Below are 27,439 nucleotides of genomic sequence, written 5' to 3'. Positions count from 1 at the left end.
ATAGCGTCTCGAAGACGAGTCGTGGTTTGCTGGCGTTTAGGCTTAGCTCCGTTCCCGCGAGCTCACCGCTGCATGCTTAGAATGCAAGTAAGCCGTTGGTTCGTTTGGTGTGGTGGGGGCAGAGGTCACGCGGCTTAGGAGAGTGGGCTGAAGGAGCGGGCAGCGCTAGGTGGTGTATTGGCGGGTATGAGTCATGGTGTGCTTCTAGAGGGTATATAGGAGGGTTGGCAGCGCGCTGTTGTGTTGCTGTTGTGTTTCTTGGTTTTTTGGGGTTTTTGGGCTTTTTTTCTGTAGCATGGAGTCGCTGTTGGCGGAGCTGGCGGGGATGGTTGTGGAACGGTTGGATGGCATAAAGGATGTCAAGCACTTGCGCAGTGTGTCGTGGCACTGGCACGCGGTAGTGCATGACCGGTTCGAGTCGTGGGTGCGTAGGCAAGAGGTAGCGCGGGGGACGTTGTGCGCGAACAATGTTCCTTTGCCGCTGTTGGAGTGTGGGTCTCTCAGGTGTGGTTTAGCGCGGGTGGCAATGGTGACGGGGAAGCAGTATTACCGGACGATGTACGGCGGCGTGTGTTGGTCAGCTTCAAGGTGACTCCGGATGGGACGTAGTTGTAGCGCTCGTTGGAGAGCGCTTTAGTTTCGTGCAGGTGTGGTTCGCAGGAGCGGGTGAAGGGTTGGCGCTCGAAGGTAGTAGTGGTGTGGCGATGGCGGTGCGGGCTAGTGTAGGAGGTGGTGGATTGTTAAGTTAACTTATTATCACGTTCTTTAGAAATCGTACTTTACTGCATATAGAAAATAAGATGCAAGGGTGAAGCTGCATTCGCTATTAGCGACTGTACACATCTGGGAGTGCATCTACTTTATCCTCTCTTCCTAACTTATATAACCTGCGCGTGAGATCACCCTTGAAGTAAATTCAACAACAATGTTCTAATACCTTCGCGCTTCTAGTGGATAGCTAGCAACATTTGATCCGTTGCACGAATCCTGGCGTCCCTACAGCGAGGCACAGCTCCGTCCCGCCATCCATCAAGGCCTTCCTCGAAGGCAAGGCAACGAGCGCCAGATCAGTTAGAATCGAGGAAGGCAAAACATTCATTCATTCCGTCGGTCGGTCGGCATGTCCTGTCTCTCTTATCCTAACCTCCTCCTATTTATCTGATCCGATCTGCCTCTCCTGCTCTGCTTGCTTGTCTATCGTACGTTCATACTGTACAATTTTCGGCTGGTTGGTTGGCTCTACACATCACTCCAATGACTCATGGAGCAAGCGCTCTAGGATAGGCTGATATATGTATCTATCGGGGTCACCGCTCGCTTTGTAGTTATTAGATTAGCAAGGCTTCGGTTCAGAAAAATACGTCGGAACGGTATCGGCCGTGCTCGAGCACAGCAGTTGAAGTTTCTGGTCTGAGATTAAAGGGGTTATAAGCAAGGTCTTATTAAATATAGAAGAGTTATGTAGCTTTCGGAGTACTTGACCTGGCTTGAGCAAGTCAAAAGAAAAGTATCCCCTTCAGGTTTTTATGGCATGCCGTTGTTGTTGCGGTTGAATGGAGAAACGGTAAATGCGTCCGCATCACTACTCCAAACATGTTCAATTGGGAAAGTAGAAAAAGCCATCTCTCCACCCCGCCGGTCGGTAGAACACATGACTGGAGAAGCCCAAGCACGAAGCGCTCAAACTAGGGGTATCATTGCGGATCTAAACTACCCTAACATAACCTGACCTAACGTACGCCTATTCCAACCAAACCAAACCAAACCAAACACCCGTATACCCAAATATAACTCCGTCTATCCTCGTCTTTCCATCTATCACGTGTCCTCACCGTCCTCTTTCATAGGATTATGATGCTTATTCAAAAAGTCCTCTACCCACTCCTCGACGGTCTCCCCCTTGTGCTTCAACCACTCCCACAGCGACTCTCCAGCGGGCTTTGACTCCGCCGGCGGCGCGGCGCTCGAAGTCGGCGTTGGAAGAGCAGCGGGTGGGAGTGATGAGGCAGCGTTCACGAGCGATGTGGTTGCTGGTGGAGCGGGCAGGGAAGCTACCGCTTGCGTGGGCGTAGCGGCTGGCGTGTTGACCGGATCGGCTGGCGTCTCGTTGGGAGGCGTCTCGGGGTCTGTGTGGAGGCCTACGGGTTTGAGTGGGAGACGCAGGGTGCCGTTGTTGGGCGCGGGCGTGATGCCGATGGAGTCGCAGATGACGTTGTAGAGCTCGATGTTTTCTGTATGCCTGGTCAGCAACGCATTAAGCTTGACGGTACTCGAGAACTTACGGAACGGTTCGACGCGACTGTTCGGCTTATGTGGGAACGCTGGGCCCCTGGCAACGAAGATAGCCCGCATAAGTGGATGCTCATGGTCATACCCGTGAATGCCCCGCGGATGATACACATCGCCGTTCTTCTGCGCTTCCACGACGTCCATTTCGCTCTTGTCGACGATGGCCCATCCGGCCTTCGGTATGATCCACAGCGGAGCAATGCGTTCGTTCTGCGAGAAGTGATATCGCTCCGGCATGTCCACGTCTCTGAGATATATCTCGAGGCTCGACATGTTCTGTGCCCTGTCGAGCACCTGCTTGTGCAAGCGCTCAAGGTCGCTTAGCTTCTTTGGCCGCAGCCCGAAGTGTGGCCAACCATCGATGTGGTCGAGCTCAGCTGGGTCGATCAGGTCCTCAAGCTGCACTAGCCGCGAGACGTCGGTTGTGGCCATGCCATGGTCGGACACGACTACCACGTTGACGATGTCAGTCAGATTGCGTTCCTGGAGTCCCTTGAGGATGTTTCCGACCATGGTATCGGCGTTCTTGATCGTCTGCCGGATCTCGGTGCTGTTGGGGCCGTACTCGTGCCCGTCGCTGTCCACGTTCGGAACGTAGGCCGCGATGAGCTGAGGGCGGGGCTGGTCATCCATCGCGCCGGGATCCATTGCGCCAGGTAAGTCGAGCAAGCCCAGGATGCGGTCGACCTTTAGCGGGAGCAGTTCGGACCCATTGTATTTGTCCACGTACACGGGTTCGAACTCATCAATCTTTACCTCCGATCCGGGCCACATGTGTATTGCAGCTCGGACGCCCTGTCGCTCTGCAGTCACCCATAGGGGCTCTCCTCCCCACCAGTATGGCTGCATGCTGCGTTCAGGATCTGTGTAGTAGAAGTCTTTCCGTAAATCTGGGTCCCAGAAGGTGTTCCCTACCACACCGTGGGCCTCCGGATAGAGCCCCGTCGCCATGGTGTAGTGATTCGGGAATGTGACGCTCGGGAAGCTGGGCAGCATATACTTGGGCGATATGCCTTCTTCTATGAACTTATTGAGGGTCGGCGTCAAGCCGCGGTATAGGAAGTCGGCGCGGAACCCATCGAGGGATATCAAGATAGTCGTAGGCGCAAAAAGCGAGGTGCCATTGGACACCATTACCGTCGCAGCCTTCGCATAGGCTGGCTTGGATACTCGATACGCAGCGAAAAGGAGGATCAGGAACAGCACCACGATGCTCAAGTAGATGGCGAGTCGGCGCCATACGCGTTTACGACGTGTCTGCTTCCTCTTGTCAGCCTTGGAAATAGCTCCCGTACAGCCCAACATACCTTTCTCTGGCTCGCCGTCGCGAGTAACCGCCGCTCATCGCTCTCTGACGATCTCCGCGACAGGCTCGAATTCGACACGCCGATCCCTTCTTCCATTTCGTACATGAGCGCGCTCGTCTCGCCATTGTGGCCTCTCTTACGCTCTCGAGATTTGGCGGGTGCATTGCGGTCCCGCTTCCCTATCTTGACGCCCTTGTTGAATAGACCCGAGATGCCCTCCTTCTGCGTCAATAGCCGCTCCCGCTCGTCCTCTGATTCCAAAATATCGTGGTCGCCGTCGGATACTTCAGAGGATAGCCTGCCGGCGCCGTAGCCCTCGTCACCGGTCTCGGGGTGGTCGACGAGAGTCCGTTCGTCGGCGCTCAACGTGTCCGAACTGGCCACTCTGCTGGCTTCGTCGTGCGCGTAGGTAGACATTGTGCTGCTAGACTCCGGAGGATAATCTCACATCGCTGGTATAAGGAGATAGGGCTTCGTGGTAGGCATCAGTTTGAAGGCTGAGTTGCGTGCTGACTTCAGCAATTGCATTGGCTTGGCGTTCCTCTGTTTCACCGGTCGGACTCAGCCCTTGCTTTCAAGTGCACATCATAGCGATTTTGGGTAGAAAAAATATATATTCGCGTTTCAAGTGGCTAGTCTTCTGTGACGCGGAATCCCGAGAGAATTGCCATTATGAACAGATCGATTGTAGCATAGAATCCCCTAGCAGTGTGGACTAGGCCCGAACAATCCGTGGGTTCCACTGTCATCCTCAAGCCATCTCAATCACCATCTCATCCTCCGCGTCAAGCCATCGTGAGCCCGAACTGACTATCTTCCCCTTTGAGCAAAGCCACAATGACAGCCAAACGTGCTCCACAACCTCGCCCCAGCAATAGACACGAGCCTGACCAAGCCCATGACGGCGCCTAGAATCTCGATGCAAAGTCACGCCCCAACCGAGCTTTCCGCTGCGAATGTCATCGCAGAGGGATATCCAGAATTCATACTGAACCTTGCGGGCCCAACCAGCGCAATCAATCAACCAATGTCCCCGTTCGTCGGTATCCAAGGTCCGCAGTCGTTTGGAGGGCTTGAATCGTTGCGGATTTTGCTGTTTTAGTGTTTCGAGATGCCTGGTCACTTGGGAAGGCAGGGTTGCGGGAGATAGCACGGTGATCTTCGGGGCCGGAGGGCAAACTTCGGAAGGGAGTCTGCTGAAGTCTAAGGGTGGTACAGAATTCTCGAGATCGCCGAGACTTGAATTGGTGTCTGTGGTAGCGCAGTCTTGCGTAGCTGCTTCGAGGATCTCTGACGTAGATACCAGCTTTGCTTCAGGCTCTTCCGCGAAGATGAGTTTCTGTGAACGTCTCCAAAGACTTTCCGCCACAGGACGCTTAGGAGCTAAGTCTTCATTCCTGATCAACGAAGCTGGAATTTCGGTGTCGGTAGCCGCATCCACATCAGATTCTGAAGTATCTTCTGAGGTCGTGGAGTACTCATCGAAAAGTTGGCTCTCGATGGCTTGAGCGGCCAGTTGCGTGTTTTCGATGAACATGTCGCCATTGGCCCCGGAAGACACGGGAGCTCCAATACGCCCCCGGTCACGGAGAAAGCTCGAATCCGAGCCTCTTGTCTCCCGCCATCTGGCTTGAATGCGTTCGAGCCGGCCCAGTCTGCTTGTCGACAGGATAGACTCTTCTATCGTGCCGAAAGAACCAAGGATTGCAACATCTTCCTGGCTTGCGGAGCGATCTGCCGAGGCTACGTGAGAGGGGAAACTGCCATAAGAGTCTTTGCTCGAAGTCGTATTCCCCGGATCTGTAGAAGGCGGATGGCTGCTCTGCTGGCTGCTCGCGAGCGGTGGCGCTTGAGTAAGGTCTAGCTTTGCGACACCCGCATCTCCGGCTTCATTTCGACGCTTCTGAAATCCTTCAGCTGTATATGGCTCAAAACCAAGATAAGCATCAGTCAAGTTGCGGTAAAGGTCATCGTTTCCCCGCGTCGCGGGTGCGGAGATGTGCACCAAAATCTCGGAGTCCACGTTCATAGTTGTCCAATCTCGAATGCCAGCGTTGATTTGAAATGGCCATGATCGAGTATCAAGCAAAGCACTGATAATCCAAAAGCGGTAGCATCGAGTGTTCGGATGCAAGCACAGGGGTGAAAGATCGGCGCTCATAAATCGGCCGGGGCGGCAGATCGATTCGCCTAGCGTGCCAAGATTATTGGCCGCACTTCGAGTGGGCTGTAGAATTGTCGTAAGGAAAGGCGAACGCAGAAATCCCCACCAGCACAAGAAATCAACATGGCACCGGCATCGCTTCTGGATCTTGTGTCTGCCCTGCCCACGCACGATGGGTGGGGTCCTACGGTTTCGGACGAGACGATGCTCGACGGCGTTCCATATGCGCCATACTCCAAAGCCGACAAACTTGGGCGCATGGCGGACTGGACGGGGGGCAAGGACGGGGAAAGGGGCGGACGCCAGCAGTATGGCGGCCGCGGCTACAGAGGTAGGGACTCTCTTCGTACCATGCCACCCAAGCGCCTTGGAATTACTGACTCTAACATTGCCCGCAGACCAGCAAGTCTACGGTGCAAACCAGCAGACGAACCCGTTCGCCATTCAGGCCGCCGAGGAGGAGGCCACGTTCTCTGTCGTAGACAATACGCGCACATCTGCCAGGGGCCGCGGCTTCGGAAGGGGAGGTGGCACTGTCTTCCGCGGACGAGGACAGCGGGGTGGACAGCAGCAGCGCGGCGGACGAGGGACCTTCCAGCGCGTCGGTGGCCGAGGCGGGCAGCAATATGACAATCGCGGCGGGCGAGGCGGCAGAGGAGGACGTCGATTTGGCTGGAGGGACGACAAGCCGCAGCGCAACCGCGATGCATCGGTTCAGGTCAAGCCCGACTGGACTGTGCGGGAGGAGATGGACTTTTCTCGTCTGGCCAAGTTGAACCTGGCTACGGGCGATGGCGACGATATCGACAGCTACGGCTTCCTGTACTACTACGACCGGAGCTACGACAAGCAGCCTGGCGCCGTGACCTCGCAGCGAAAACTCAACGTCCTCGAGCGAGCCGCCTACAACGTCACCACATCCAGCGACCCTATTCTACAGGACCTCGCCGAGAAGGACGAAGGCACTGTATTTGCAACCGACAGCATCCTGTCCATGCTGATGTGCACCACCAAGTCGGTATACTCCTGGGACTTGGTCATCACGAAGAGGGGTAACAAGCTCTTCATCGACAAGCGAGACGGCTCCAATCTGGACATGGTCACCGTCAACGAGAACGCTACGGATGCACCGCTAGAGATCTCAGAAGGCAACAAGGATTCTATGAACAGCCCCAGCGCGCTCATGCTGGAAGCCACCCATATCAACAACGTCTTCCCGCTCCAGGTTGTTATTGAATCGCAAACCAACAAGGTCGACATGCCTCACGAGCATCCGTTCTACAACGAGGACGTTGAGACTGATCCCCCGGCGTCCAAGGCTTACAGGTACCGAAGGTTTGACCTTTCTCTCGAGACGGACGAGGAGCCTCTGCACCTGATCGTCCGGACGGAGCTCGATGCTGTTGTCAAGAACGCCATCAGCGGCGAGGACCAGTACCTGACAATCAAGGCGTTGAACGAGTTTGACAACAAGGCGCAAGGCAGCGGTGGCGCCCTGGACTGGCGGACCAAGCTGCAAAGCCAGCGAGGTGCCGTCTTGGCGACCGAGATGAAGAACAACGCGTGCAAGCTGGCTCGATGGGCGGTGCAGAGTATCCTCGCCAAGGCCGATACCATGAAGCTCGGGTAAGACCTCACCTTGTTAACCTAAAAGTGCAGTATCTGACCAACCCCCAGTTTCGTCTCCCGGACCAACCCCAAAAACAACAACGACCACGTCATCCTCGGCGTGCTCACCAACAAGCCGCGCGACTTCGCCAACCAAATGGCGCTCAACCTCAACAACGGCTGGGGCATCGTCCGCACCATCGTCGACATGTGCCTCAAGATGGACGAGGGCAAGTACGTGCTCGTCAAGGATCCGAACAAGTCTATCCTGCGGCTGTACTCGGTGCCAGACAACACGTTCGAGGAGGAGGCTGAGGAGAGCCAGATCGCCGAGGAGGAGAATGAGGAGTAATGGGCCGGGGCTTCGAGGTGTCATGGAATGTAATGAGGTATACGATAGAATGGCTGCCATGATCGGATGAGGTGGTAGACAAAATGCAATGATTCGGGAGACATTCTAGAGCATAAGTGAGAAGTTTACCATCTTATCAACATCTAGCTAGCTACGGAATCTAGGAATTTATCGATGCACACAGACCGGAGGAAACGCGGCGCTTTGTGCTCATAAGTGATTGCACAGTAGCCATCCTACTACCGGAACTCTTCCAAACTCCAATGCATATTTGAACAAAAGGACAACGAGGATGCATTTGGTATCTATAGGTGGCCTGCTCGGCCGCGCAATGAAGGCACCAATACCGTGCATGGGGAATATATATATGCTGACAAACACATATCTATGGTGTTCTAACAGGGACACCTGAACTCCTCATTCATTCGGCCGCTGTTGAATGCGCCGCGCGCGATGCTCTGAATGCGCCAACTCCATTCGAACGTTCGAACGGGCACTCAAACATGCCCGTTCCCATTATGGAGCTTAGGGCCCACGATAGCCTTCTCCAGCGCCTGCAGCACGTCGGCCACTAGATCAGCCTCGTCCTCGATGCCGCAGCTCACGCGCACCAGGTCGTCGAACACGCCGGCGGCCTCGCGCTGCTCCCGCGGGATGCCGCCGTGCGTCATGGCGCTCGGGACTTCGACCAGCGACTCCACGCCGCCCAGCGACTCGGCCAGCGTGAAGATCTTGGTCGCCTGGCAGAAGCGCTCCGCCGCGTCGTGCCCGCCCTTGATGCGGAACGACAGCATGCCGCCGCCCATGCCGTCGCGGTGCTGCTTCAGGGTAATGGCGTGCTGCGGGTGTGACGCAAGGCCCGGGTAGTTGACGGACACGACGTGTGAGGAGGCCTGCAGCGCGTGCGCGACGCCCGTGGCGTTCTTGCTCGCTTCGCGCGCGCGCAAGTGCAGCGTCTTGAGTCCGCGGTGGGCGAGCCAGCAGTCGAAGGCCGAGGGCACGGCGCCAATCGCGTTCTGCAGGAACGACAGGCGGTCGAAGAGCTCCGGCGAGTTGAACGCCGCCGCGCCCATGACCACGTCCGAGTGCCCGTTGATGTACTTGGTCACCGAATGCACCACGATGTCCGCGCCATGGTCCAGCGGGTTCTGCACATACGGCGAGAGGAACGTGTTATCGACCACGACCAGGATGCCGTGCTGATGCGCAATCGTGGCCACGTTCCGAATGTCCACCAGCGTGAGCGTCGGGTTCGACGGCGACTCGATCCAGATCAGCTTCGTCTCGGGGCGGATGAGCTCGGCGATGTCGATTTCGATGCTGGGGCTAAAGGTCACCTTGACGTCGTGCGTGAGCGCGACTTTCGTGAAGTAGCGGTGCGTGCCGCCGTAGACGTCGGAGACGGAGACGACGTGCGAGCCGGCGGCGAGGGACTGCAGGATGTTGGCGGTGGTTGCGGAGCCGGAGCTGAATGCGAGGGCGTAGCGGGCGTGCTCGAGGGCCGCGATTGCGCGCTCGAAGTTATCTCTGCCGTGTAGATGTCAGCTTGAAGCCGCTTCAGGAGGGTATCAGTGCGGTGGTGCGTACCGGTTTGGATTTGAGGACCGCGAATATTCGTACTGCCCCACCGGCTTGCCTACGCTGGTTTGCGCAAATGTGGTGGAGAGCGAGATCTGGCTGCCAATTAGACACTGCAAGCTACAAACCAGCAGACTGTACTACTCACCGGCTCTATCACAGCGCCAGTCACCGGGTCGTGCGGACTGCCCGCATGTACCGCCAGCGTGCCGAATCTGTGCACTGGACTCGGCGCCCGCGGCGGGGTCTCAATGGGATGGTCCGCAAGTGTCATGGTGGCACCTTCTCTCCGTCGAACAAGGTCGGGCGAATTTCAAATGGGAACAAAGACTCAGCCTGAAGGGCCTTCAGGCTACAACAGCGCGCAGGAAATCGACTCTGATGAGTGTTGAGCCTCAACCCCTCGCCCACGAATGTTGACGTTTATCGATAAATAATTTTAGCGTTCGGCAAGCGGCAAGTAGTGAGTGCGGGCAGGTTCCGTCTCTTTGTCGTTCCGCCCGATGGCGCAAGCTCGCAAAATGATGTGACTGTTGGCGATAAAGATAGCAGAAGTGTGTCCATCGTGACTGTATGACTCCGCGCTGCCTCTTATACAGTTTCAGCTGTCGTACGATGCGTCGTGCTGTGGTGAATAATCCGTGATGAGAAATAGCTGGGGATTGGCGACGCGCCGGCTGTTCGTCCGTGTCGCTTTCGTGATGACGGTTCGTCTGGGGTTAGCTCGGATGATGCAAGAATATTCTCCGACCGCCTTTCACCGGCTTTGGTGATCGCTCGCCCCTGGCTGCCTGACGTCGATGGCTCTGGGTCAGGCACACAGTGCCACCGAGTTCCTGGCATCTCGTAAACTCTATAGATCCTAAGTACTCCAGGGTTGCTAGCACAGTCACATTGCAACGTCGACGAAGCGAAGCAAAGCGGCTATCACAGTACTAACATCCAGAGGCCGAGCTGTGCGCTGCTCTCAAGAATAAGAATATATTCCTTGCGTGTGGTATCTATACGAAGAGCCCCTGTCTATGCGTGCGCCGTCCTCGAAATCTACACATCACCTCATTCGGGTATCGCCATCTTCACTGCGTCGTCGCTCCGGCTCTTGACTTTCGTCCAACCGTTGACGCCGCGCTTCCGCTCCTCTCCTCCATCCGACTGCTCGCCTGCTTTCTTGTTGGCTGCTGTAGCCGTAAGGTAGCTTCTCCCATCATCTACGCCGGTGTTCTCGCGCCGCTTCTCCCCAACAAGCACTGGGTCCTCCGCAATGATGTTCTCCATGTCCTGCCACTCTTTCTGGTTGAGCACATCCCATTCCTGAGCCTGCTGCTCGGTTAGAAGATACGACTTCAGCTCATCGGTGATTTTGGTTGGCGATAAGCCCCAGCCGTTGAGATATTGCGCGTTGACGGCGTTGTTCATGAACGAGTGAGAAGTCGCATGGGACAGCTCGCCCAACGCTGCCGGTGTCCTTCTGAGCGGCACCTTTGAATTAACTTTGGCTGGCGCAATATCCTTCTCCAGGGTATTCTCTGGCCGATGAGGGAGGCGGGTCTCTTGCGCGACGAGAAGCCGGAAGAGGTTGCGGCCCACGGGGCAAATGTCCTCCCAATACTTGAACTCATCCTTCATCCCCTGGCTCCGGCAAAGCCAGGCGATATTGTAAGCAAGCAAAGAAACGCCTTCTATGAACGAGGAAAACGCTGGCGGATCTTCGGCGGATAAGTCGCTCAGCGGTCGATCGACGTAAAGCGTTCGTGGTTTGGGAAGTTGACCTCGGGGTTCCAATGTTCGTGACGCTTCAGGGCTATTGCTCGAGGAACCCGACGGCGTAGAACCTGGGAAAGGGACTTTCTTCCCCTGGTATGAAGAAGATGGACTGAAGATTGTAGGCTTGGGGTAGTCTTTGTGCGGGACGGTGATCTCGGCTGGAAGCCTAACACCGAGATAAGCAGCGATGCGTACGAGGAACTGGGCAACGGCGGCTAGAGACGCCGAGAGATGATCGGGCGGAGCATCTGCATGCGGATTAGCAAACGAGGTCTCCCAGCGGCCAGCAAAGTGCGACATACCATTCAAATCCCTCAGGTCCCATATCCTCAGGCGCGCTCCAGGCCCAATATTATACGTCTCTTTGATTCCCCCATCTCTCGTCTTGCGCTTCGTCATCTTCAGTCCCGCAAGCCTGGCAGCCGTGCTACAGAGATACATGCGCATCTCCATGGTGTCATGATGCACTTTGTCCGACCTAGAATCCATCCGCTTCACATTGTGCTGCACCTTGTCCAGCTCGTTGGCTCGCCGCGACTCGATGCCGTAGGTAGCCGAAGTGAGGTCCGACGTCCGTTGGGCGTTGGCGGCTCGTTTCGCCTCGAGTTCTTTTCGTGTCGCTTCAATTTGCTGTCGTAGTAAATCTGCCTGCTCGGTGATGAGACCTATGCGCTCTTCGATCTCCGCCGTCTCAGCCTTCGTCCGTTGCAGCTCGATGTTGTTGGTGCACTCCTGACGGTCTACGAGGAGGCCTCCCTTTGAGTCCACCAGGGAGACATGCTGGCTCGACTTGTCTTCCGAGCCCTGGATGACCGCCTCGACATGCTTCTCAACTCCATCGCGGTCTATAAGCGCCCGGGCGAGGTCGATGCGGGGCTGCTCGAGGAAGCTGCGCGCGCATGTAACGCAGTGGAGCGGGTAGGTATAGCTGCCGGCTTTGCCGCATATGTCGCACTCCATAATGAGGGCGGGCTAGGTGTTGTCTCCCCTACTTGATCCGTAAAGTAGTGGTAGGCGTGGAGCGCAGTGGAGGACCATGTTGAGTGTTGAGCCGTGATGCCTATCTACGGTTCCATCAGGACGTGAATAGCGAAGGCGGGGGTAGAAGCGCTGTTTACCTTCGGGCCATACTGTTTGCTGGAGGATATGAGTATTGTGTTCAAGGGAAAGTACCTAGGTAACCATTGCGCGCACGAAGACGAAGGCACCGAAGCACGAGTCAGGCACCCATCCGCGGGACGTGTGACGCACCTTCCGATGTCGCAAACGGCTTAGCGCATTATACATCACGTGACCATAAACAAACATTCAGGTGCCGTTCACCGACCATCTTCTTTCCACGACAGACATCCATCACTCACCAAACGCCTCCAATGTGGACAAAGCACCAGTGAATCACCCGCTTACCCGCAGCACTGACCACAGCAAACAACATTCCGCGGGGCAATGCCGCCCCCGGAATCCGAATCATCCATCCCGCTTCCAGGCGTGCTCCCGATTACCATCCCTTCTTCACCTCCTCCCTTCGAAAGTAGCCCGTCCTTCGAAGAGATGGATACTCAGGGCGAGACCCACAAACCCGACCCCGCTAGCCTCGACCAACCCGCAGATCCCCGCCCGCCTATCATCCGAGCAGACTCCGGAGAGACAGAGCGCCCACCCTCCGCACAGCGCGCCAACGCAGACGCACCCGACCCAGCGAACGTAGACGAAGAAGCCCAGCTCGACGACGACGACGGCGACGACGACGACGCAGATCCCGCAGAGAAGATCCCAACTTTCGACTGGGCCAACCTCGAAGAGCGCTACCACGACGCGATCAACCAATGCTCCGACGAGGAGGCCGAGCTGATGCTTGAGTGGAAGCAGCTCATGGATGTACCGCTCCCCCTTCTCCCGCAATCCGCTACCTCAGCAGCTAACCCGCGCGCCAGTTCTTCAAGATATGGGCCGAAGCGGGGCATTACCACGAGACCGATCGCACCTTCTCACGGTACGCCGCGTCTGCCTTTTCATCTCCCCCGCCTCTGTTATATTATACTAATGCATGCTGCGACCCGCAGACTCCGCACGCGCATGGCGTACGTCGAGAACTCGGAGAACAGGCTGGAGAAGATGAGGCAACACTGTAAGCCCGCTCTACCTCACTCGCCCCGCAATACGCACAATCGCTAACACGCGGCAGACATCGATGTGGTGAAGGCATTCGAGAGTGCGCTGGCCCTTCTCAAGAATGCGGGCTTCCCTGGTTGATATACTCATCGGCCTAGATGCTCTCTATCTTGCGCACCACCCGGTATCGGCTCAGCGGCCGAACGGTCGGCGAATTCTGTCCGTCTGCTCTCGCTCTGTCCGGGTTCGGGGGAGGCGGCCTTCTCCGAAGAATGAGAGCCATGTTTTGCGGTGCAACATCTTATAGCGGTGCACTTAGGGAGGCGGTAGAATCCAGCAAGCCCCTACGTCTGCATCTCGGAGGGGAGATGGAAGACGCGCTGCCGTTTGGGAAGTGCATTGGGCCACTCAGTCATTGCGGGTGCAGCAGACCGTATCGAAGCTTCCTCAGCGGAAGAACATACATATCATCCTATGTATACCAAACAGCAATACATGTATCACGGCTCGGCAGCATCGTCGTTCACACGAACCATCAGACACCAAACAGCAAACGTCCTCTGAAATCTGCATTGCCAATTATCCTTTATCTAGCGCACTTCCCACCCGCACCTTCTACGCTCAAACCAGGCTAGCTCAAGTCTATGCCATATGCCATGCCAGATCAGATCGGCGAGCCATAACGCAAGGGGCTCAAGCCACAGAAACAAGCGAGCAAGCCATGAAATCCTTCACTAAAGTCTATCGCGCCCGCTCCAGGCCAAACGGAAAAGAAAACATTTGCCTCCCTCTCACGAGGGCAATTCGGAGAGAACTATTCACAGAGATGTTGTTGGGGAAGACCCACGAGAGGGGTATGCAAGGAGCTCCTAGGATGCCAATCGAACGGAGATGTGTTGAGAGATGTGACGGAGGGGATAGTAGAGTTGAGGTGGAGATGAGAAAGGGACTTTTGCGAGTATCGAGAGAGATAGAACACGGTCGCTTAGAAGCAAGGCAGGACGCAATATAGGGAAACCTGCTCACAAGAGCGGGTTTGAGCGGTATTCGGGCACGACGCCGTTGACCTGGGACTTCTCGGCCTGGTTCTCGACTTCGAGCTCGTTCGTTATGCTCTCGTCTTGGTCGGCGAGCCACTTTTCCGCTTCGAGCGCGGCGATGCAGCCAGACCCTGTGTGACATGTCAGCAACTGATTCCGGCCCGCTCCGAACTCGGAGCTAGTGGGATGACAACTAACCTGCGCTTGTGACAGCTTGTCTGTATCGCTTGTCTTGGACGTCACCTGCTGCGAAAACGCCTTCGACGCTGGTCAAGCCTCGTCCGGGCGTTGTGATAAGATAGCCGTCCTCGTCCATGTCGAGCTGGCCCTTGAATAGCTGGGTCGCGGGGTCGTGGCCCACGGCGTAAAAGAGTCCTCGAGCTTCGATCGTCTGCTCCTCTTTGGTGACGTTGTTTTTGATAACTAGATGCGTCATGAGGCCGTGCTTCTTCTCCTCGCCTTTGATCTCGACCGCGTTCGTGTTGTACTTGATCTCAATCTTCGGGTGTGTAGTTAATCGGCGCGCGTTTGTCCTGCCGGCTCGGAGCTTGTCCCTCCGTACGAGAACAGTGACCTTCTTTGCTTTCTTCGTCAGATATAGCGCCTCTTCAACAGCAGAATCACCACCCCCGATAACGACTAGCGGCTGGTCGCGGAACATGGGGAGGGAGCCGTCGCAGACCGCGCAGGCGGAAACACCGTTGCCCCAGAATTTAGACTCGCCGGGGAGGTCCAGTCTTCGTGCTTTTGCGCCGGTTGCAATAATCAGAGAGTCGGCGGTGTGGGTCTCTTCCTCAATCTCTTCGTCCTCTCCCATGGGGTGTAACCAGTACTTGAAGGGGCGCGATTTCAGGTCGACTTTGGCGACGGTCTGGGAAATGATCTCGGTGCCGCAGGCTTCGGACTGCTCGCGCATTTGTTCCTACAGAGAGTCAGCTGGCGTGGCTATATGCATCGGGAACATGAGATCGCCTCACCATAAGCTTTCCGCCCTGGATTTTTGTGAATCCGGGATAGTTCTCTACCTCATCGGTAGTTGTTAACTGTCCGCCGGCCGCGATTCCGAGTGCGAGGAAACCCTCGTACATGACGGCTACGCACTATTAGCATCTGGTAAAACTGGCGATTAGAGGTAGCTCACGATTCAGGTCCGCTCGGGCGGCATATATGGCGGCGGTGTGGCCTGCTGGCCCAGAGCTACAGAAGAGTCAGCATTTGCCCGCAAAGTACCATAGCATCATTATTCGTATTTTGTGGGGCCTAGGAAAACGAAACCGCGAGACGCGTCGGAACTCACCCAATGACTGCGGCAACAGTTAGCAGAGCTTCGAGCATGTAGATATTGGCAGCACTTACTGACTACTTTTGAATGCATCCTCCGCGAGTCTATTCTAGGCGACGAGGGCTGCCTCGAAGCGGATGAAAGCCCCGCGGCAGGCGGAATGCGTTGGGTCGGAGACGCCGCTGCGGCGATTGGGACGGAGAGGAGGGAAATGAACCGTGAGGAGGACGCCCGGCGGAGCGTTGAGGCAAACACTTTGACGGCGGGTGCGATATTCGCGTGCTGCTGTTCTTTGCGGGCGGGCGGGTGTGGGGAGCTTGGATGCGCGATGTGGGACGTCTTTGGTAGCTCGTGGGCGGCGCGGAGGTTTAAGAGGGCAGCTGAGGCGATGCAGAAGGCACTGGAAGGTATGTCTCAGCGGAGGGTTTTGCTATCCTCGGCGATGGTGAGGTCGAGATTCGGGGTTCAGGTTGCTTGGATGACAGGTCGCCTGGGAGCCGAAAAATGGAGGGGCGCAACGATTGGGCTCAATACCGACGTGATTAATATATCGCGGTTGCCCGGCGGAGCGGTTCTAGAGACAGCCCAAAGAGGTCAATTGCGCGGCGTGGAGCTCTGTGGTACTGGCAGGAGGCGCATCTGTGGGAGAAGAAAAACCTTGGTCGTGGTGCTAGAGCCGCGTTCCGGAGCCAGACGCCATCGGCATCTCGCAACGCGATTTGCGAGCAGGCCAAGCTCGATTTCTAAGAACCGCCCGCCGAGACTCGCGCGCCCAGCACGGGCAGTGGGCATGCCATTCCGACCTCGCCGCAGAACATCACTCGCTGTCTGGTTATCTGAGTGTCGGAGCGTGGTGTTTGAGGAGCTTATCTTCTGTGGTGCCGGGTACTGCGCGTTCCAAAGACCTGGCGCAGTCATACTGCTTAACTTGGGGCAGCAGAGAGGCTGATCAGACGTCGCCTTTGACATGCGTCATGTCCCTGCACGGCGTTCTCGATACGAGAAGCCTGTGATACCTAATCCTCAGCGCCTGGCCGCTTGCGCAGCTTCTCCATGCCGTACAAAATGTCTCGTGTTGCTTTCTCATCAACCGTGTCCCCACCGCCGGCTCTTCCGTCAGACCCTGCCTCGGGCTCCCCCGCCGCTCGCCGATTAAACCATTCTAGAGCTTCCACGATGCTACCGTCCTCTGCCCACTGGCCATCCTGCTGGTACGCGAAGCACTGCAGTCGAGACATCGCCTACAGCAGCCCTGTCAGATAAGGTGACGCCCATGTCTGCGAGATCGCTTACCTCATCTTCTCGGATCTCTGTCGTGGACCCTGGTCTATGCAGGTGGTCTATTGACACCACGGCTGTGCATGAGCTTCCTCGTGCATATATGAATGCCACATCCAGCGCATTTCCAGCCAGCGGTAGCACTGTGCCAATTGTCGCGGAGCTCCCAAGCTTGAAGCTGACGATTGCCGGGACTCCTTCGCATGCGACGAGAACCTCGTCCCCCTGCACATAATCAGCACGTTAGGATCGACGACATGGACGGGGATGCATACCTCTGACCCTCCATATGGGACAGTCCAGATGCCGCAGACGGCTGTTTTGAACGCCTGCGTGTCCTGAGGTAATAATAATGCGAGTTGAGAGTGGCCTCTGTAATAGTCAAGCACTGTGTCCCGGATTGGCAGCGTCTCCAATAGTTGGTAGGATGACCAGTCCCACACGTACAGATGAGCATCTCCGCCTCCAGATACCAGACGTCCGGAACTAGTCAGGCACAGTCGGCTGACGAACTCCTCGTGTCCATAGCAGAAGCCCTCGATGATGTGCGCTTGAGGCGGGCCTCTCGATATCCGGATATGCTCGTCCCGATCCGCAGTTATGATGTAGCTGCGGGAATCGACCGCAGCGTATGCAATGTCTGTGAGCATGGATACGTGTCCTAGCAGTAGGTCGTGCTTAAACTTTGGGGTTTCCTTCGACTGCGATGGCCCTTTCTCGGCTTGCTTCATCTGCTCCTCTAGCACCTTCCTGTTCCTGCCCGAGTGGACTGTGAGAAGGCTTGCAGAGGGGACGAACTTCTTCTGCTCTATCTTCTCGCTTGGAGGGGTGCTAATTTGGTCGTCTTCCGGGGACGGTAACAGCGGGAGTGCGTACACGTCCCCGAATTTGTCCGCGCAAAGGACTGTCGAATCATCCGAAGTCAAAGCGATCGAGCAGGGCCGCCTAGTCATGCATCTTTGAACTGTTAGCACTCATAGAGGAGCAGTTCTAAATGGGCGGATCAACCTCTGACTCAACTGTTGCAGACGACCTTCCGAATCGACCCTGAATACACGGATGCACTTGTCTTCTGCAGTGACCGCCACCAGATACTTCTTGTCATTCGATAATCTCAAAATAGAGAAATTCGACTTTTGCTCTAGCGGAGGTGATAGTTTAACGCGCTTTTCTGGAGGCTCTTGTTCCTCGTTTTCAGGGCTAGGTTCCTGGCTCTTTTAGCACCTTTCGCAAAGGGAGGAAGACAACATTGAACTGAGCGCTATCAAGCAGGGTAGAGGTCTCGAATAATGAACCATATACTTACTTCTATTGGATGTTCCTCGGCCGGCCATATTGAGGTGGCTCCTGTAGATGACTGAGCTACGAGCCTTGAACCTGACACACCAAATAGGATCCACTCGTTTCCCCCGGCTTCGTATCGATCGCATGCCGCAATAATGCATTGGTATGGTAGCATCATGGTGCTGCAGAGGATCTTCGAAGAGTGACTAAAGTCGACGAAGTTCTCAAATCAGAGGCCTATCCTGATCGGGAGCTAGCGCCTCGGTAAAATGCACGAGCCACCACCTCACCTCCAGCTTCAATTTTGAGATCGCAAAACTTCCCTCGTCAACAACAGCACCCACGACCAAGTCCTGAAATATCCCGTTGTGTCAACATCGAACATAATGGGGGTTCGTACTTTTTCGCCTCTCTGCCATCTTCCGGTTGCACTTGCTAATGGGTATTAGGGCAAGAAAGAAACTAAGGCCGCTTATTTCGGTAGGTCTGTTCTTCTCGAACACCAGGATATCCGCTAATTATGCGCAGACAAGCTCAAGGTTCTCCTCGAGGAGTACAAGTAGGTAGCCACGCAAGCATGGCACGAGACGTGCTGACTCTGTAGGTCGATCTTCATCGTGACGGTCGACAATGTCTCCTCGCAGCAGATGCACGAGATTCGACAGTCCCTCCGCGGTGAGGGCGTTGTCCTCATGGGCAAGAACACCATGGTCCGCCGCGCGTTGAAGGGCTTCATCTCGGATTTCCCAGAATATGGTGAGCCTAATCCTCGCTCTCCCTTTTCACCTGCCACGATTGCTAATTCGCACCGCAGAACGCCTTCTCCCGCACGTCAAGGGCAACGTCGGCTTCGTCTTCACCAACGCCGACCTCAAGGAGACCCGTGATAAGATCCTCTCGAACCGCGTCGCCGCCCCCGCGCGTGCCGGTGCCGTCGCTCCCGGCGATGTCTACGTTCCCGCTGGAAACACGTAAGGCTCGTTCGGACAATACCTTGTGGAGATGTTGACAATGATGCAGTGGTATGGAACCTGGAAAGACCTCCTTCTTCCAGGCCCTCGGTGTCCCCACCAAGATCGCCCGTGGTACCATTGAAATCACTACTGATCTCAAGCTGGTCGAGGCCGGCAGCAAAGTCGGTGCTTCCGAGGCCACGCTCCTCAACATGCTGAACATCTCGCCCTTTACGTACGGAATGGGCATTTCTCAGATCTACGACAACGGCCAGACTTTCGCTTCGTCTGTCCTGGATGTCGAGGAGTCGCAGCTCTTGAAAGCCTTCTCGAGCGCCATCAGCACCATCGCCAGTATCTCCCTCGCCGTCAACTACCCGACTCTCCCATCCGTCATCCACTCCGTGGTCAATTCGTACAAGAAGGTCCTTTCCGTTGCCATTGAGACCGATTACGACTGGGAGGAAATTCAGGAACTCAAGGACCGCATCGCCAACCCCGACAAGTACGCTTCGTCCGCTCCTGCCGCTGGTGCTGGCGGTGGCGGTGCTGCTGAGGCGGCCAATGAGGAGGCGAAGGAGGAGTCAGAGAAGGAGGAGTCGGAGGATGAGGACATGGGCTTCGGTCTCTTTGACTAAGCTAACATCTCTGTCGAGGTCAACTGAAAGATACCGGCATGGTCTGGGGGTACCGCGCCCCGTTTGCATGATCTAAAGCAGCCAACGAAAATAAACAAGGCAAAACCCCCCAGCAGCAGACTACTATGTCCATATGATGCTAACGTAGACCGTCCGGACAACTCCGGTCCATGGAAATTGCCGGTAAGAGCCCCTTCTCTTCAAACCCTTCGCAATGATTATAATTTTTTTAACCCTGAGACTCTCTGTGAGGATCAAAAACGCAACAACACTCTAATTTTTTAATGAGCACTTGCATCATTCATGGCTCAAGTCTTCTAGACCCTAGACGCCGAAGCTGACGATGCATTCAGATATCCACAAATGTGCGCCGATCCCATGATTGTGCACACCATTCATGATCACCGCAGCTCCTGTGCATCCGCCCTAACCAGTGTGCCTGCCCTCGCAAAGTCTATCCTCACCCAGAATATCTTTGTAAAAGCCCTTCCCCCAAGGCTCCTACATACGCTCTCGCTCTGCGAGTTGCCGACATACACATCAGCATGTGCCCACGCATTACCTTCTTCATCCACCGCGACATCGGGTGCATAGTCCCGGAAAATCTTAGCTGCCACTGCCTTTGCAATTCCATTTCCCCGATACTCTGGCTCGGTATGCAGAGTGGTAAGTGACCCGTCAAGCCCAAGGAACGCCCATGCCACTGGCGTATCTGTTTCGTTCTTGAACACGCCGACGCTCTTGAGCGAGAGCAACGTCCTCGTCGCTCGCGGAATAGAGGTACGCGACTGCACCATGGAAATGTCTTTCGCCCTCATTTCACCCCAGCGAAGTCCGTCAGGCAGTTCTCGCGTCTGTGGTAAATCCGAAACACGAAATAGAAACTTGTTCAGCTCTGCATCACGTCCCGGAAACTCCATGCGTAAGAGCCCGGCGCTTTCGCATACCTGCACAACCTGGTGATGACATGCTCCTAGCACAACAACAGAAGGGAGAAGCAGATGTCGCATGTACGCCCCCGGATTGGGTGGGTATCGAACATGTGGCCCGGTCTCCGGATATGTTTTCTCGTGCAACTTGCCCAGTTCGAGCGCAGGTAGATTTTCCGGGTGCAGAGGGGGCACAGGAAGCGCAGACATATAATCAAGTAGCGAAAGCACTGCTGTTGTGCACGTCGAACAAAAGGCCTCGCCCGAGCCGGAATGGCCTGGCATCTCCCCAGCAGCAAATATCCAGAGCTCGGTTTCGGGCCGCATCGACCGGTCGAGGTAGGCGACTGCCCAGCATTTTGGAGCTGCTTTGTCGGAAGGCGAGAATGTGGCGAGGATGTGTGCGTCCGGTGTGCGGTTGGCGTGCGTAGTGCGGTAGACGAGGTTGATGCTGTGCGGGAGCGTTTCTTGGAGCGCTTGCTGGAGGAGTGGCGATGTGGCTGGGTGGTCGTAGACGGGCATTTTGAGAGGCTAGATGCGCGGTTTTTTGTTTGAGCGGTTCGGGAGGTGGAATACGAGAGCTGAATTGGGTTTGGGGATGGCCGCTGACTAATACAATGTGGGTCTTGATACATTCGTCGACGGCTCTGAAGTGCGTTTGCCTCGTTGAGCTTCTAACTTTCGTTCTCGCGCGGTGGTAACTGTGCGATATAGTGCCTTGTTCGTACTTGGATCAGGCCATTCGACGTTTCCATCGCCTTTCTGCAGTACCGTGTCGCACCATGCGGAAAAGAGTCTATCTCCATGCCCTGCATCGACGTCTCACGAGCCGGACTATCGAATTGAACGCGCGCTCGAAGTAGGCAGACCTTGAGCGTCATATCAAGTACTACTGCGAGATTGCAGCTTGGTGTGTCGGAATAAGGACCATTCATCTTGCGATCTGCGGATGCAAGTTGACCGGGCTGCAACACGCGGAATGTCACTCTTGGCCTTGTCGCTTCAAGGTCCCCTGCCTGTGGATATAATATGTCTTCCGGAATGTCGGACCCGTCAGTGGCGTCCTCTCCTATGGAACCGATAGGTAGGGATGAAGCCAAGGGGCATTGGTCGGTTTATAGCGGTGCTGCACTGGAAAGCTCTCTACGTTGCTCATGATCACTCCAGTATACCTCCACCAACTCTCTTGACTATCGTTGCATTCAGTAGCGCTTAATGTCTTCAATTAGCAGCAACGTCGACACCTGCGGGTCCGGAAGTCAATGACGCAATCGACCTCTTCTGGTGGTACCGGTCGATGTCGAACCAAGTTCACCTGACCGACATGCTTCAGCCAGTCTGTACCTCTTCCCGCTATTTTTTGGACTGGTCTATACGTCCAAGGCGTTATTTGTTTCAAGGTTAGCAGATAGAGTCTTCGATAACTGTTCACCACATGCGCTAGATCCCCGCATGCCGCTATCTTCCCCACAACTTCTGAGCGACCCCTTCGCGCTTTGTCGATCAACTGATATAGGGCAGGCGACCGATATTAAAGCTCCGATCAGGCTTGTGAACCAAGCTCCGTCAAGCTCGGATGTAGGGTGTACTACTGTACTGACCAATGACGAGATGATAGCATCCTACAGGATCGCAACAACCTCCCTGCGATTTCCATGGCCTTTGCCGTCGCCGGAAGCGCGGCCCATGGTACGTCCTCGTCATTTGGTTTGCTTGGGCCCCCGTGATTGTCATGCTTAACGGTTACGGGATGAAGCATTTCCAAGCTTTGATCGACTGTGATCGGGATCATGGGCCTCTGATGCGGGTCATATCCTCGTGCGCAGCCTCTTGCAGAAGTGTCCCGCATTATCGTAGTGGTGGTTCCACGGCGGCCCTGATAGAAAATTTGGTTGACAAGCTGTCATCCCGGCTCCCCGGCGTAACCATTAGTAGAGACATTGCCGAGATTTGTTTAGATGAGGGTTTAAATCCTCCACTCTCAGGTTATGTTGGACGACTGTCAGTCTTAGCGATCTACTGCACACGAAGGCTGAGCTCGAAATAGTCGTGTCTTCACAAGCTACAAACCTCGTATCTTTGGGGCAGAGCAGATATGTGTTTCTACCTTTTCTTATCATAGGACTCACTATTTGCAGAGTAAGCTCCGTCTACCATCTCATGCCATAAAAGCTGAACGTCACAGTTCCTTTACGTTGGACTCACCTGCTCAACACGGCACATTCCCGGTCCATGGTACACGAGGTTCACCCATCTTCGTCTGAAGCGCGCAGTCGTCACCGGTTAACGCATCTTCTACATTGACTCGCTCCACAAGTACGGACCCATTGTCCGCCTCTCTCCCTACGAAGTCGGAGTATCAGACCTCAGTGCGTTCAAGGAGATTCACAGAATTGGCACCAAGTATCTCAAGAGCACGTGGTATCAGCGTTTGGCCAATTTCCCAAAAGCGGGTGTCTTCACCATGATCGACCCTAAAGAGCATGGTCCTCGAGCATGATCCTCGAAGAAAGCTGCTCTCCGGCTCCTTCAGCCGCACGTACCTCGTTAATAACTGGGAGTCCATTGTCCGCGAGAAGGCGCTTCTCTGCGTCTCCAAGATCAAGAAGGATGCGATGCGGAATACGGCAGATGTGTACAACTGGTGGATGCTGCTTGCTTCGGATGTCAGCGCTCACCTTGCGTTTGGCGAGTCTTTTGGCATGCTGGAGACTGGTCAAGTATGCTACACTACACATATTTGTTAAGATTATCCGCTCACGTTTGAATACAGGCAAATCAATTCATCCGGGTCCTTAAGAAGCTGACTATGGGCGCTGGTATCATGGTAGAGATGCCACTGCTTCGCCTCTTGCGTTTCGTCCCAATCCCTGCTGTGCAGGAGATGTTCAACGCCAACAACTACATACTCAAGGGAGCTGGTCGCGCCGTGCAGATGGCAAGGTCTCGCAGCGGTGAGAACAACATTTTCGCCAAGGTCATTGAGGACTGCGAAAAGGAGGGCGACGGACATATTGACGACATGGACGTCAGGATCGAAGCCATGAATGTGATCATCGCTGGGACGGACACAACAGGTGTCACCTTGACGTACCTTACATGGGCAGTCCTTCAACGACTCGAACTCCAAGCAGCTCTTGAAGCCGAATCTGCGGGCTTGAAGGATAACTTTACGGAAAACGATCTCATCAACCTTCTATTGCTGAACGCCGTTATCGAAGAGATTCATCGTCTTCACGGCGTCGCTCCGAGCAGTCTTCCTCGCGTTGTCCCTCCCGGTGGCAGCACACTTGGCGGCAAGTTCGTCCCAGAGGGCACCACCGTCAGCACGCAAGCATATACCTTCCACCGTGACCCCTCGATATGGAGCGATCCGCTCACGTAAGTCCAATCCGGTCTTCCCATCGTCCGTTGAAACCCACCATGTACTTCAGTACGCTTACAGACTTCTCCTAGCTTCAACCCCTCCCGCTGGATCGGCACTAAAGAATCCCCCGCCGAAGCCTCTTCCGCCGACGCGAAAACCGCATTCCATCCGTTTGGCGTTGGTGCGCGCTCCTGCGTGGGCATTCAACTTGCGCCCATGGAGTTGCGGTATGCGGTCGCTTTCTTCTTCCGCGAGTGCAAGGGCGTACAGTTGGCGAGGAGTACGACGCCGGAGAGTATGGCGTTTGAGAATTTCTTTTTGATTGCGCCGAAGAGTCATCGGTGTGAGATCACGTTTGATGATGCAGAGGAGTAGTTGGAGAGGGTTGAGCATGGGGAAGGAGAAAGAGAGGGTTGGGAAAGATGGAAGGGTTGTGAGTTATGGGTCGGTGACTAAGAACTTTCGATGTATAGGATAGCTAATTTACCATAGCCACAGATATGCTTCTCACCCCTAACGTTCCGTACCATCCGAGGTAAAATAGGAAGATGAATGCGGAAACAAGTACGTATCGGCGCGACTTTGAACAGAAGTCCGCATTCACCTTTTCGCAACAGCTGCCGCGAGATTCCTTTTTTGTAGTGACCCCCAGCACTTGCGGGATCTCATCTGAAGCTGGGAGTTCTAAAGAAGCACCAGCATCAACTAGCTTTTTCACCGCGGCAAAATTCTTCTTTGCTGCAGCATGATGTAACACGGTTCGGCCCTTAAAGTCCATCGCGTGAACATCGGCATATCCTCTTTCCAGCAATATATCGATAGCTTCCGTTCTTCGACTCTCAACAGCGTAGTAGAGCAATGTTCGACCGTGATGGTCTGGTTGCTGACTAGGAGCAGCATGTTCGAGAAAGTACCGTATTAGCTCAGTATTTCCTCTTTGGAGAGCGAGATGGAGAGCTGTTCTCCCCGTCTCATCTTTAGCGTCGAGGGGTGCGGTCGAGGCTTTGATACAGGGCAGTACATCTTCCACTCTAGAACTCTTACTCCATGAGATGTAGTGTGTTATATTCATGCCCCGATAGTCCTGGAGTGTCGTGTCAACATCGTCTTGATGGTGACGTATAAGTTGCGCTGAGGTAGTGTTGAAGAAGGTGTGGAGCGGCGTTTGCCCGTTTAGGTTTTGATGGGTCAGATCGGCACCATTGTTAAGGAGTTGATGCGCAATTGGATACGCGCCAGGGGTATAGACGGCAACGTGGAGGGAAGTTTGGCCAAAGTCATTGGATGTATTCGGATCCGCCCCTTCTTGGAGCAGTGCTAAGACGATTTCGAGGTTGTTTGAGCGCGTAGCAATCTGTTGAACAGGTGAGTTCACTTTCAAATACTTCCGAATAACACCTAAGACGGGATGACTAACATGCAGAAACGTCTCGCCGGACCCTGTCCGATCCGTTATACGTGCCTTATTTTCACTGAGTAATTGTCTCAGTTGCTTCCAATCCCCAGTTTCACAAGCAATATAAGCTGGACAACCCACTGGCAGGTACCCTGCTGCGTCTAGATTGAACCTCAAGTCCAAACGAGGAAATCGGTACACCAGGAACACCGTTACTGTCGCTCTACCACGCAATATCCTTTTTGATTGGACGGAGAACGATAGGCAGTATCCCTCTGTTGCTGGAAGGATACGGTATCTCTCTCGGTAGTCCTCAGTCCAAACCCTTGCAACTATCGCGCCGAGCGAAACGTGAGCGGAGCATGAAGCTCCCCAATACTCGCCCCAGTGTTCAACCTTGATGTTTACGGGCTCGGATGCCCTTGCCAGCCATTGTGCGAGACGTGCGGGAACGGAATTCGGAGGAGAAGTATAGTGACTTCTAGGTGGGATAAGGGCTTGCTTATTATCATGAAACAAGCAATCTTGGTCTCGGAGCGCAGGTGCAGCGTACTCGGCGTATACTTGCGGTGGATTTGCGGATGGTATGGTTTGCGTAAGGATTCGAAGTGAAAGCTCGCTTGAGGCATTATTAGTATTATTTGATATGGGTTTTAATGATAGTGTATTTGCAACATTTCGATTAGCTACGACAGGAAGGTTGAGGCCTGAGAGCAAAGAAGTATGGGTTGACGCACAGTTTGGTCACAGAGACCGCTTGGGAGAAAATCGTATTCCAATGATCCAGTGAGTCGTAAAACTTGTGTAATTGCCGGTCCGACGACAGCCACTTCAGCCTCGCCCAAATATGATGTGTTCGGCCCTTCTCAAGCATACGCCCTTTGCTCTCAATCTTCGCCTTGATCTTCCCGATTTCGTCCACGAAGTCTACGATGTGTACTCGCAACATAGGGTCCATGTGTAAATCTAGTGGCAGATCGGTGTGCTCGTACACCCGGATCAGGTTCGAGATCGTATGATGCAAGCATCGTAATTTGACGCTATGTGAGTGTATGTCGGCGGGCGCGTCCGATATATCGAGAATAAATCTATAGATGAAATTGCAGGAGCCGCCAGCTGCACCAAGTAATGTCAGGATGCTGGCTGAGAAAGATATAGGGTCCATGATCCGGCTTCGATGGTGCTCCGCGATGATGATGGCATAGGGAGGCTATATGGGATCGAGTCCTCGACAAGATTATGTGAAAGGCTCGACTTGCAGTCGTTATTCAGCTCCTGCCTCGAAAGGGCGGGAGAGCCCCGGCAAACCGCAAGCGGCTGTGGCCAAACAATCTGCCACCTCCAGCCGCCCGGCCCACTGCGACTTGTCTGCCGCGGAACCGCCGAACATGGCTGGTTGCACGGCATGTCCCGCATGTCAGAGGGGCTGAGCAAGCTGAACCAGCCTGGCATAACAGCAGGCCGGTGTCCGGCGCCTGAAGGCATCGCTCCTCTAGCTTAAGAAGGCAGTGTCGCGTTTGCAGTCCTCTGCAACATAGCCCACTACTTCCTTGCACAAGAACGAAAAGCCGCCCAGGTGAGTCAGGCAGGTGTGTCGTAATGCCATGAGGCTGAGCAAGGCTGAAGATTATCGGTGCCTCATCCAAGATGCCCGTCCCAGACCCCCCAGCCGGCGCCTACGAACCCCAAGGCAAGAAATACGAACAGGGCAGTGCAGTATGGGTGTATACCTCTGGTGCGTCTTGACTGCGCTGAGTAAACGTGTTAGCACTGAGTCTGAGCACAGGAAAATGGAGAGAAGGGACCATTACTGGAACCCAGGGGTCGAGCGAACAGCACTACAATGCCCAGCTTCTGTCAGCGCAGACGGTGGAGCCTTACGCGGTCGACGATATCCGTATGCGGTCTTAATAGATGAGTCACTGTCTGTAGTGTTTCTGCCTCCCGTGGACGCGTGTGGCTTCTCCTGTATTTGGTGGAATCTGGGTTGATTGGCAATGTGGAGATGTTGCGGAAGCCTGTGCGTGGTCTGCTGACACCGTGCTTCCAGCCTTCGCTTTCTGAACGTTTCGTAGGCGGAGTTCCTGTGGTTCGGAAG

At 55.0% G+C, this 27,439-nt stretch overlaps 12 protein-coding genes across 12 annotated transcripts; 5 read left to right on the top strand and 7 right to left on the bottom strand.

Annotated features, from left to right (window-relative positions):
- Positions 1-1,572: 1,572 nt before the first annotated feature.
- On the bottom strand, positions 1,573-4,119 carry BU26DRAFT_601025 (Phosphodiest-domain-containing protein). Its single transcript, XM_033835228.1, has 3 exons — positions 3,597-4,119; positions 2,283-3,546; positions 1,573-2,231 (listed from the first exon to the last, which is right to left on the bottom strand). Exons 1-3 carry the CDS (start codon positions 4,011-4,013, stop codon positions 1,819-1,821), a joined length of 2,094 nt encoding a protein of 697 aa, XP_033687779.1. The 5' UTR covers positions 4,014-4,119; the 3' UTR covers positions 1,573-1,818.
- A 123-nt stretch (positions 4,120-4,242) lies between these two features.
- Positions 4,243-5,717, bottom strand: BU26DRAFT_515224 (uncharacterized protein). Its single transcript, XM_033828015.1, has one exon. The coding sequence runs from the start codon at positions 5,623-5,625 to the stop codon at positions 4,348-4,350; it is 1,278 nt and encodes a 425-aa protein (XP_033687778.1). The 5' UTR covers positions 5,626-5,717; the 3' UTR covers positions 4,243-4,347.
- A 130-nt stretch (positions 5,718-5,847) lies between these two features.
- On the top strand, positions 5,848-7,904 carry BU26DRAFT_476455 (eukaryotic translation initiation factor 3 subunit D). Its single transcript, XM_033825568.1, has 3 exons — positions 5,848-6,091; positions 6,159-7,386; positions 7,438-7,904. Exons 1-3 carry the CDS (start codon positions 5,884-5,886, stop codon positions 7,718-7,720), a joined length of 1,719 nt encoding a protein of 572 aa, XP_033687777.1. The 5' UTR covers positions 5,848-5,883; the 3' UTR covers positions 7,721-7,904.
- BU26DRAFT_601022 (cystathionine gamma-lyase) lies at positions 7,848-9,980 on the bottom strand. Its single transcript, XM_033835227.1, has 3 exons — positions 9,447-9,980; positions 9,308-9,393; positions 7,848-9,247 (listed from the first exon to the last, which is right to left on the bottom strand). The coding sequence occupies exons 1-3, from the start codon at positions 9,570-9,572 to the stop codon at positions 8,218-8,220; spliced, it is 1,242 nt and encodes a 413-aa protein (XP_033687776.1). The 5' UTR covers positions 9,573-9,980; the 3' UTR covers positions 7,848-8,217.
- Positions 9,981-10,257: 277 nt separating this feature from the next.
- On the bottom strand, positions 10,258-12,263 carry BU26DRAFT_601021 (uncharacterized protein). The gene is made up of 3 exons (XM_033835226.1): positions 12,181-12,263; positions 11,365-12,126; positions 10,258-11,310 (listed from the first exon to the last, which is right to left on the bottom strand). Exons 2-3 carry the CDS (start codon positions 12,020-12,022, stop codon positions 10,355-10,357), a joined length of 1,614 nt encoding a protein of 537 aa, XP_033687775.1. The 5' UTR covers positions 12,023-12,126; positions 12,181-12,263; the 3' UTR covers positions 10,258-10,354.
- Positions 12,264-12,613: 350 nt separating this feature from the next.
- Positions 12,614-13,315, top strand: BU26DRAFT_420202 (uncharacterized protein; the record flags this gene model as incomplete). The annotated part of the gene is made up of 4 exons (XM_033823347.1): positions 12,614-12,940; positions 12,997-13,055; positions 13,126-13,190; positions 13,248-13,315. 4 exons carry the CDS (start codon positions 12,614-12,616, stop codon positions 13,313-13,315), a joined length of 519 nt encoding a protein of 172 aa, XP_033687774.1.
- A 484-nt stretch (positions 13,316-13,799) lies between these two features.
- BU26DRAFT_449003 (thioredoxin reductase) lies at positions 13,800-15,896 on the bottom strand. Its single transcript, XM_033824700.1, has 6 exons — positions 15,571-15,896; positions 15,512-15,518; positions 15,356-15,411; positions 15,192-15,307; positions 14,413-15,136; positions 13,800-14,345 (listed from the first exon to the last, which is right to left on the bottom strand). Exons 1-6 carry the CDS (start codon positions 15,587-15,589, stop codon positions 14,197-14,199), a joined length of 1,071 nt encoding a protein of 356 aa, XP_033687773.1. The 5' UTR covers positions 15,590-15,896; the 3' UTR covers positions 13,800-14,196.
- BU26DRAFT_208880 (uncharacterized protein) lies at positions 15,349-16,763 on the top strand. Its single transcript, XM_033820622.1, has one exon. The coding sequence runs from the start codon at positions 15,657-15,659 to the stop codon at positions 16,443-16,445; it is 789 nt and encodes a 262-aa protein (XP_033687772.1). The 5' UTR covers positions 15,349-15,656; the 3' UTR covers positions 16,446-16,763.
- On the bottom strand, positions 16,513-18,236 carry BU26DRAFT_420497 (tRNA methyltransferas-like protein; the record flags this gene model as incomplete). Its single annotated transcript, XM_033823365.1, has 5 exons — positions 16,513-16,737; positions 16,790-16,999; positions 17,050-17,738; positions 17,790-17,982; positions 18,081-18,236. The coding sequence occupies 5 exons, from the start codon at positions 18,234-18,236 to the stop codon at positions 16,513-16,515; spliced, it is 1,473 nt and encodes a 490-aa protein (XP_033687771.1).
- A 208-nt stretch (positions 18,237-18,444) lies between these two features.
- BU26DRAFT_560123 (60S acidic ribosomal protein P0) lies at positions 18,445-19,649 on the top strand (the record flags this gene model as incomplete). Its single annotated transcript, XM_033832768.1, has 6 exons — positions 18,445-18,450; positions 18,508-18,538; positions 18,587-18,617; positions 18,663-18,814; positions 18,873-19,029; positions 19,079-19,649. The coding sequence occupies 6 exons, from the start codon at positions 18,445-18,447 to the stop codon at positions 19,647-19,649; spliced, it is 948 nt and encodes a 315-aa protein (XP_033687770.1).
- Positions 19,650-19,850: 201 nt separating this feature from the next.
- On the bottom strand, positions 19,851-21,175 carry BU26DRAFT_515217 (uncharacterized protein). The gene has a single exon (XM_033828014.1). The coding sequence runs from the start codon at positions 21,098-21,100 to the stop codon at positions 20,051-20,053; it is 1,050 nt and encodes a 349-aa protein (XP_033687769.1). The 5' UTR covers positions 21,101-21,175; the 3' UTR covers positions 19,851-20,050.
- Positions 21,176-22,310: 1,135 nt separating this feature from the next.
- BU26DRAFT_528185 (cytochrome P450) lies at positions 22,311-24,320 on the top strand (the record flags this gene model as incomplete). The annotated part of the gene is made up of 7 exons (XM_033830834.1): positions 22,311-22,579; position 22,717; positions 22,764-22,853; positions 22,896-23,033; positions 23,074-23,298; positions 23,352-23,959; positions 24,035-24,320. 7 exons carry the CDS (start codon positions 22,311-22,313, stop codon positions 24,318-24,320), a joined length of 1,617 nt encoding a protein of 538 aa, XP_033687768.1.
- Between the last annotated feature and the right edge of the window lie 3,119 nt (positions 24,321-27,439).

Source organism: Trematosphaeria pertusa, assembly GCF_010094035.1.
Source record: "Trematosphaeria pertusa strain CBS 122368 unplaced genomic scaffold BU26scaffold_3, whole genome shotgun sequence".
Taxonomy (NCBI): Eukaryota; Fungi; Ascomycota; class Dothideomycetes; order Pleosporales; family Trematosphaeriaceae; genus Trematosphaeria; species Trematosphaeria pertusa.
The sequence above is the reverse complement of the archived record's forward strand: the minus strand, read 5'-3'. Positions and strand labels throughout refer to the sequence as shown.

Bases quoted from the DNA above. Each gene is read 5' to 3' on its own strand.
- BU26DRAFT_601025 (XM_033835228.1), bottom strand. From the start codon at position 4,013: ATGTCTACCTACGCGCACGACGAAGCCAGCAGAGTGGCCAGTTCGGAC. The intron at 3,547-3,596 runs GTATGTTGGGCT...AAGAGGAAGCAG, and splicing joins CGACGGCGAGCCAGAGAAAG to ACACGTCGTAAACGCGTATG. The intron at 2,232-2,282 runs GTAAGTTCTCGA...CCAGGCATACAG, and splicing joins CAGTCGCGTCGAACCGTTCC to AAAACATCGAGCTCTACAAC.
- BU26DRAFT_515224 (XM_033828015.1), bottom strand. From the start codon at position 5,625: ATGAACGTGGACTCCGAGATTTTGGTGCACATCTCCGCACCCGCGACG.
- BU26DRAFT_476455 (XM_033825568.1), top strand. From the start codon at position 5,884: ATGGCACCGGCATCGCTTCTGGATCTTGTGTCTGCCCTGCCCACGCAC. The intron at 6,092-6,158 runs GTAGGGACTCTC...CATTGCCCGCAG, and splicing joins TGGCGGCCGCGGCTACAGAG to ACCAGCAAGTCTACGGTGCA. The intron at 7,387-7,437 runs GTAAGACCTCAC...ACCAACCCCCAG, and splicing joins GCCGATACCATGAAGCTCGG to TTTCGTCTCCCGGACCAACC.
- BU26DRAFT_601022 (XM_033835227.1), bottom strand. From the start codon at position 9,572: ATGACACTTGCGGACCATCCCATTGAGACCCCGCCGCGGGCGCCGAGT. The intron at 9,394-9,446 runs GTGAGTAGTACA...ATTGGCAGCCAG, and splicing joins CTGGCGCTGTGATAGAGCCG to ATCTCGCTCTCCACCACATT. The intron at 9,248-9,307 runs GTACGCACCACC...TCTACACGGCAG, and splicing joins CGGTCCTCAAATCCAAACCG to AGATAACTTCGAGCGCGCAA.
- BU26DRAFT_601021 (XM_033835226.1), bottom strand. From the start codon at position 12,022: ATGGAGTGCGACATATGCGGCAAAGCCGGCAGCTATACCTACCCGCTC. The intron at 11,311-11,364 runs GTATGTCGCACT...ATCCGCATGCAG, and splicing joins GGACCTGAGGGATTTGAATG to ATGCTCCGCCCGATCATCTC.
- BU26DRAFT_449003 (XM_033824700.1), bottom strand. The intron at 15,308-15,355 runs GTGAGCTACCTC...AATAGTGCGTAG, and splicing joins CGCCCGAGCGGACCTGAATC to CCGTCATGTACGAGGGTTTC. The intron at 14,346-14,412 runs GTTAGTTGTCAT...CATGTCACACAG, and splicing joins ACAAGCTGTCACAAGCGCAG to GGTCTGGCTGCATCGCCGCG.
- BU26DRAFT_208880 (XM_033820622.1), top strand. From the start codon at position 15,657: ATGCGTTGGGTCGGAGACGCCGCTGCGGCGATTGGGACGGAGAGGAGG.
- BU26DRAFT_515217 (XM_033828014.1), bottom strand. From the start codon at position 21,100: ATGCCCGTCTACGACCACCCAGCCACATCGCCACTCCTCCAGCAAGCG.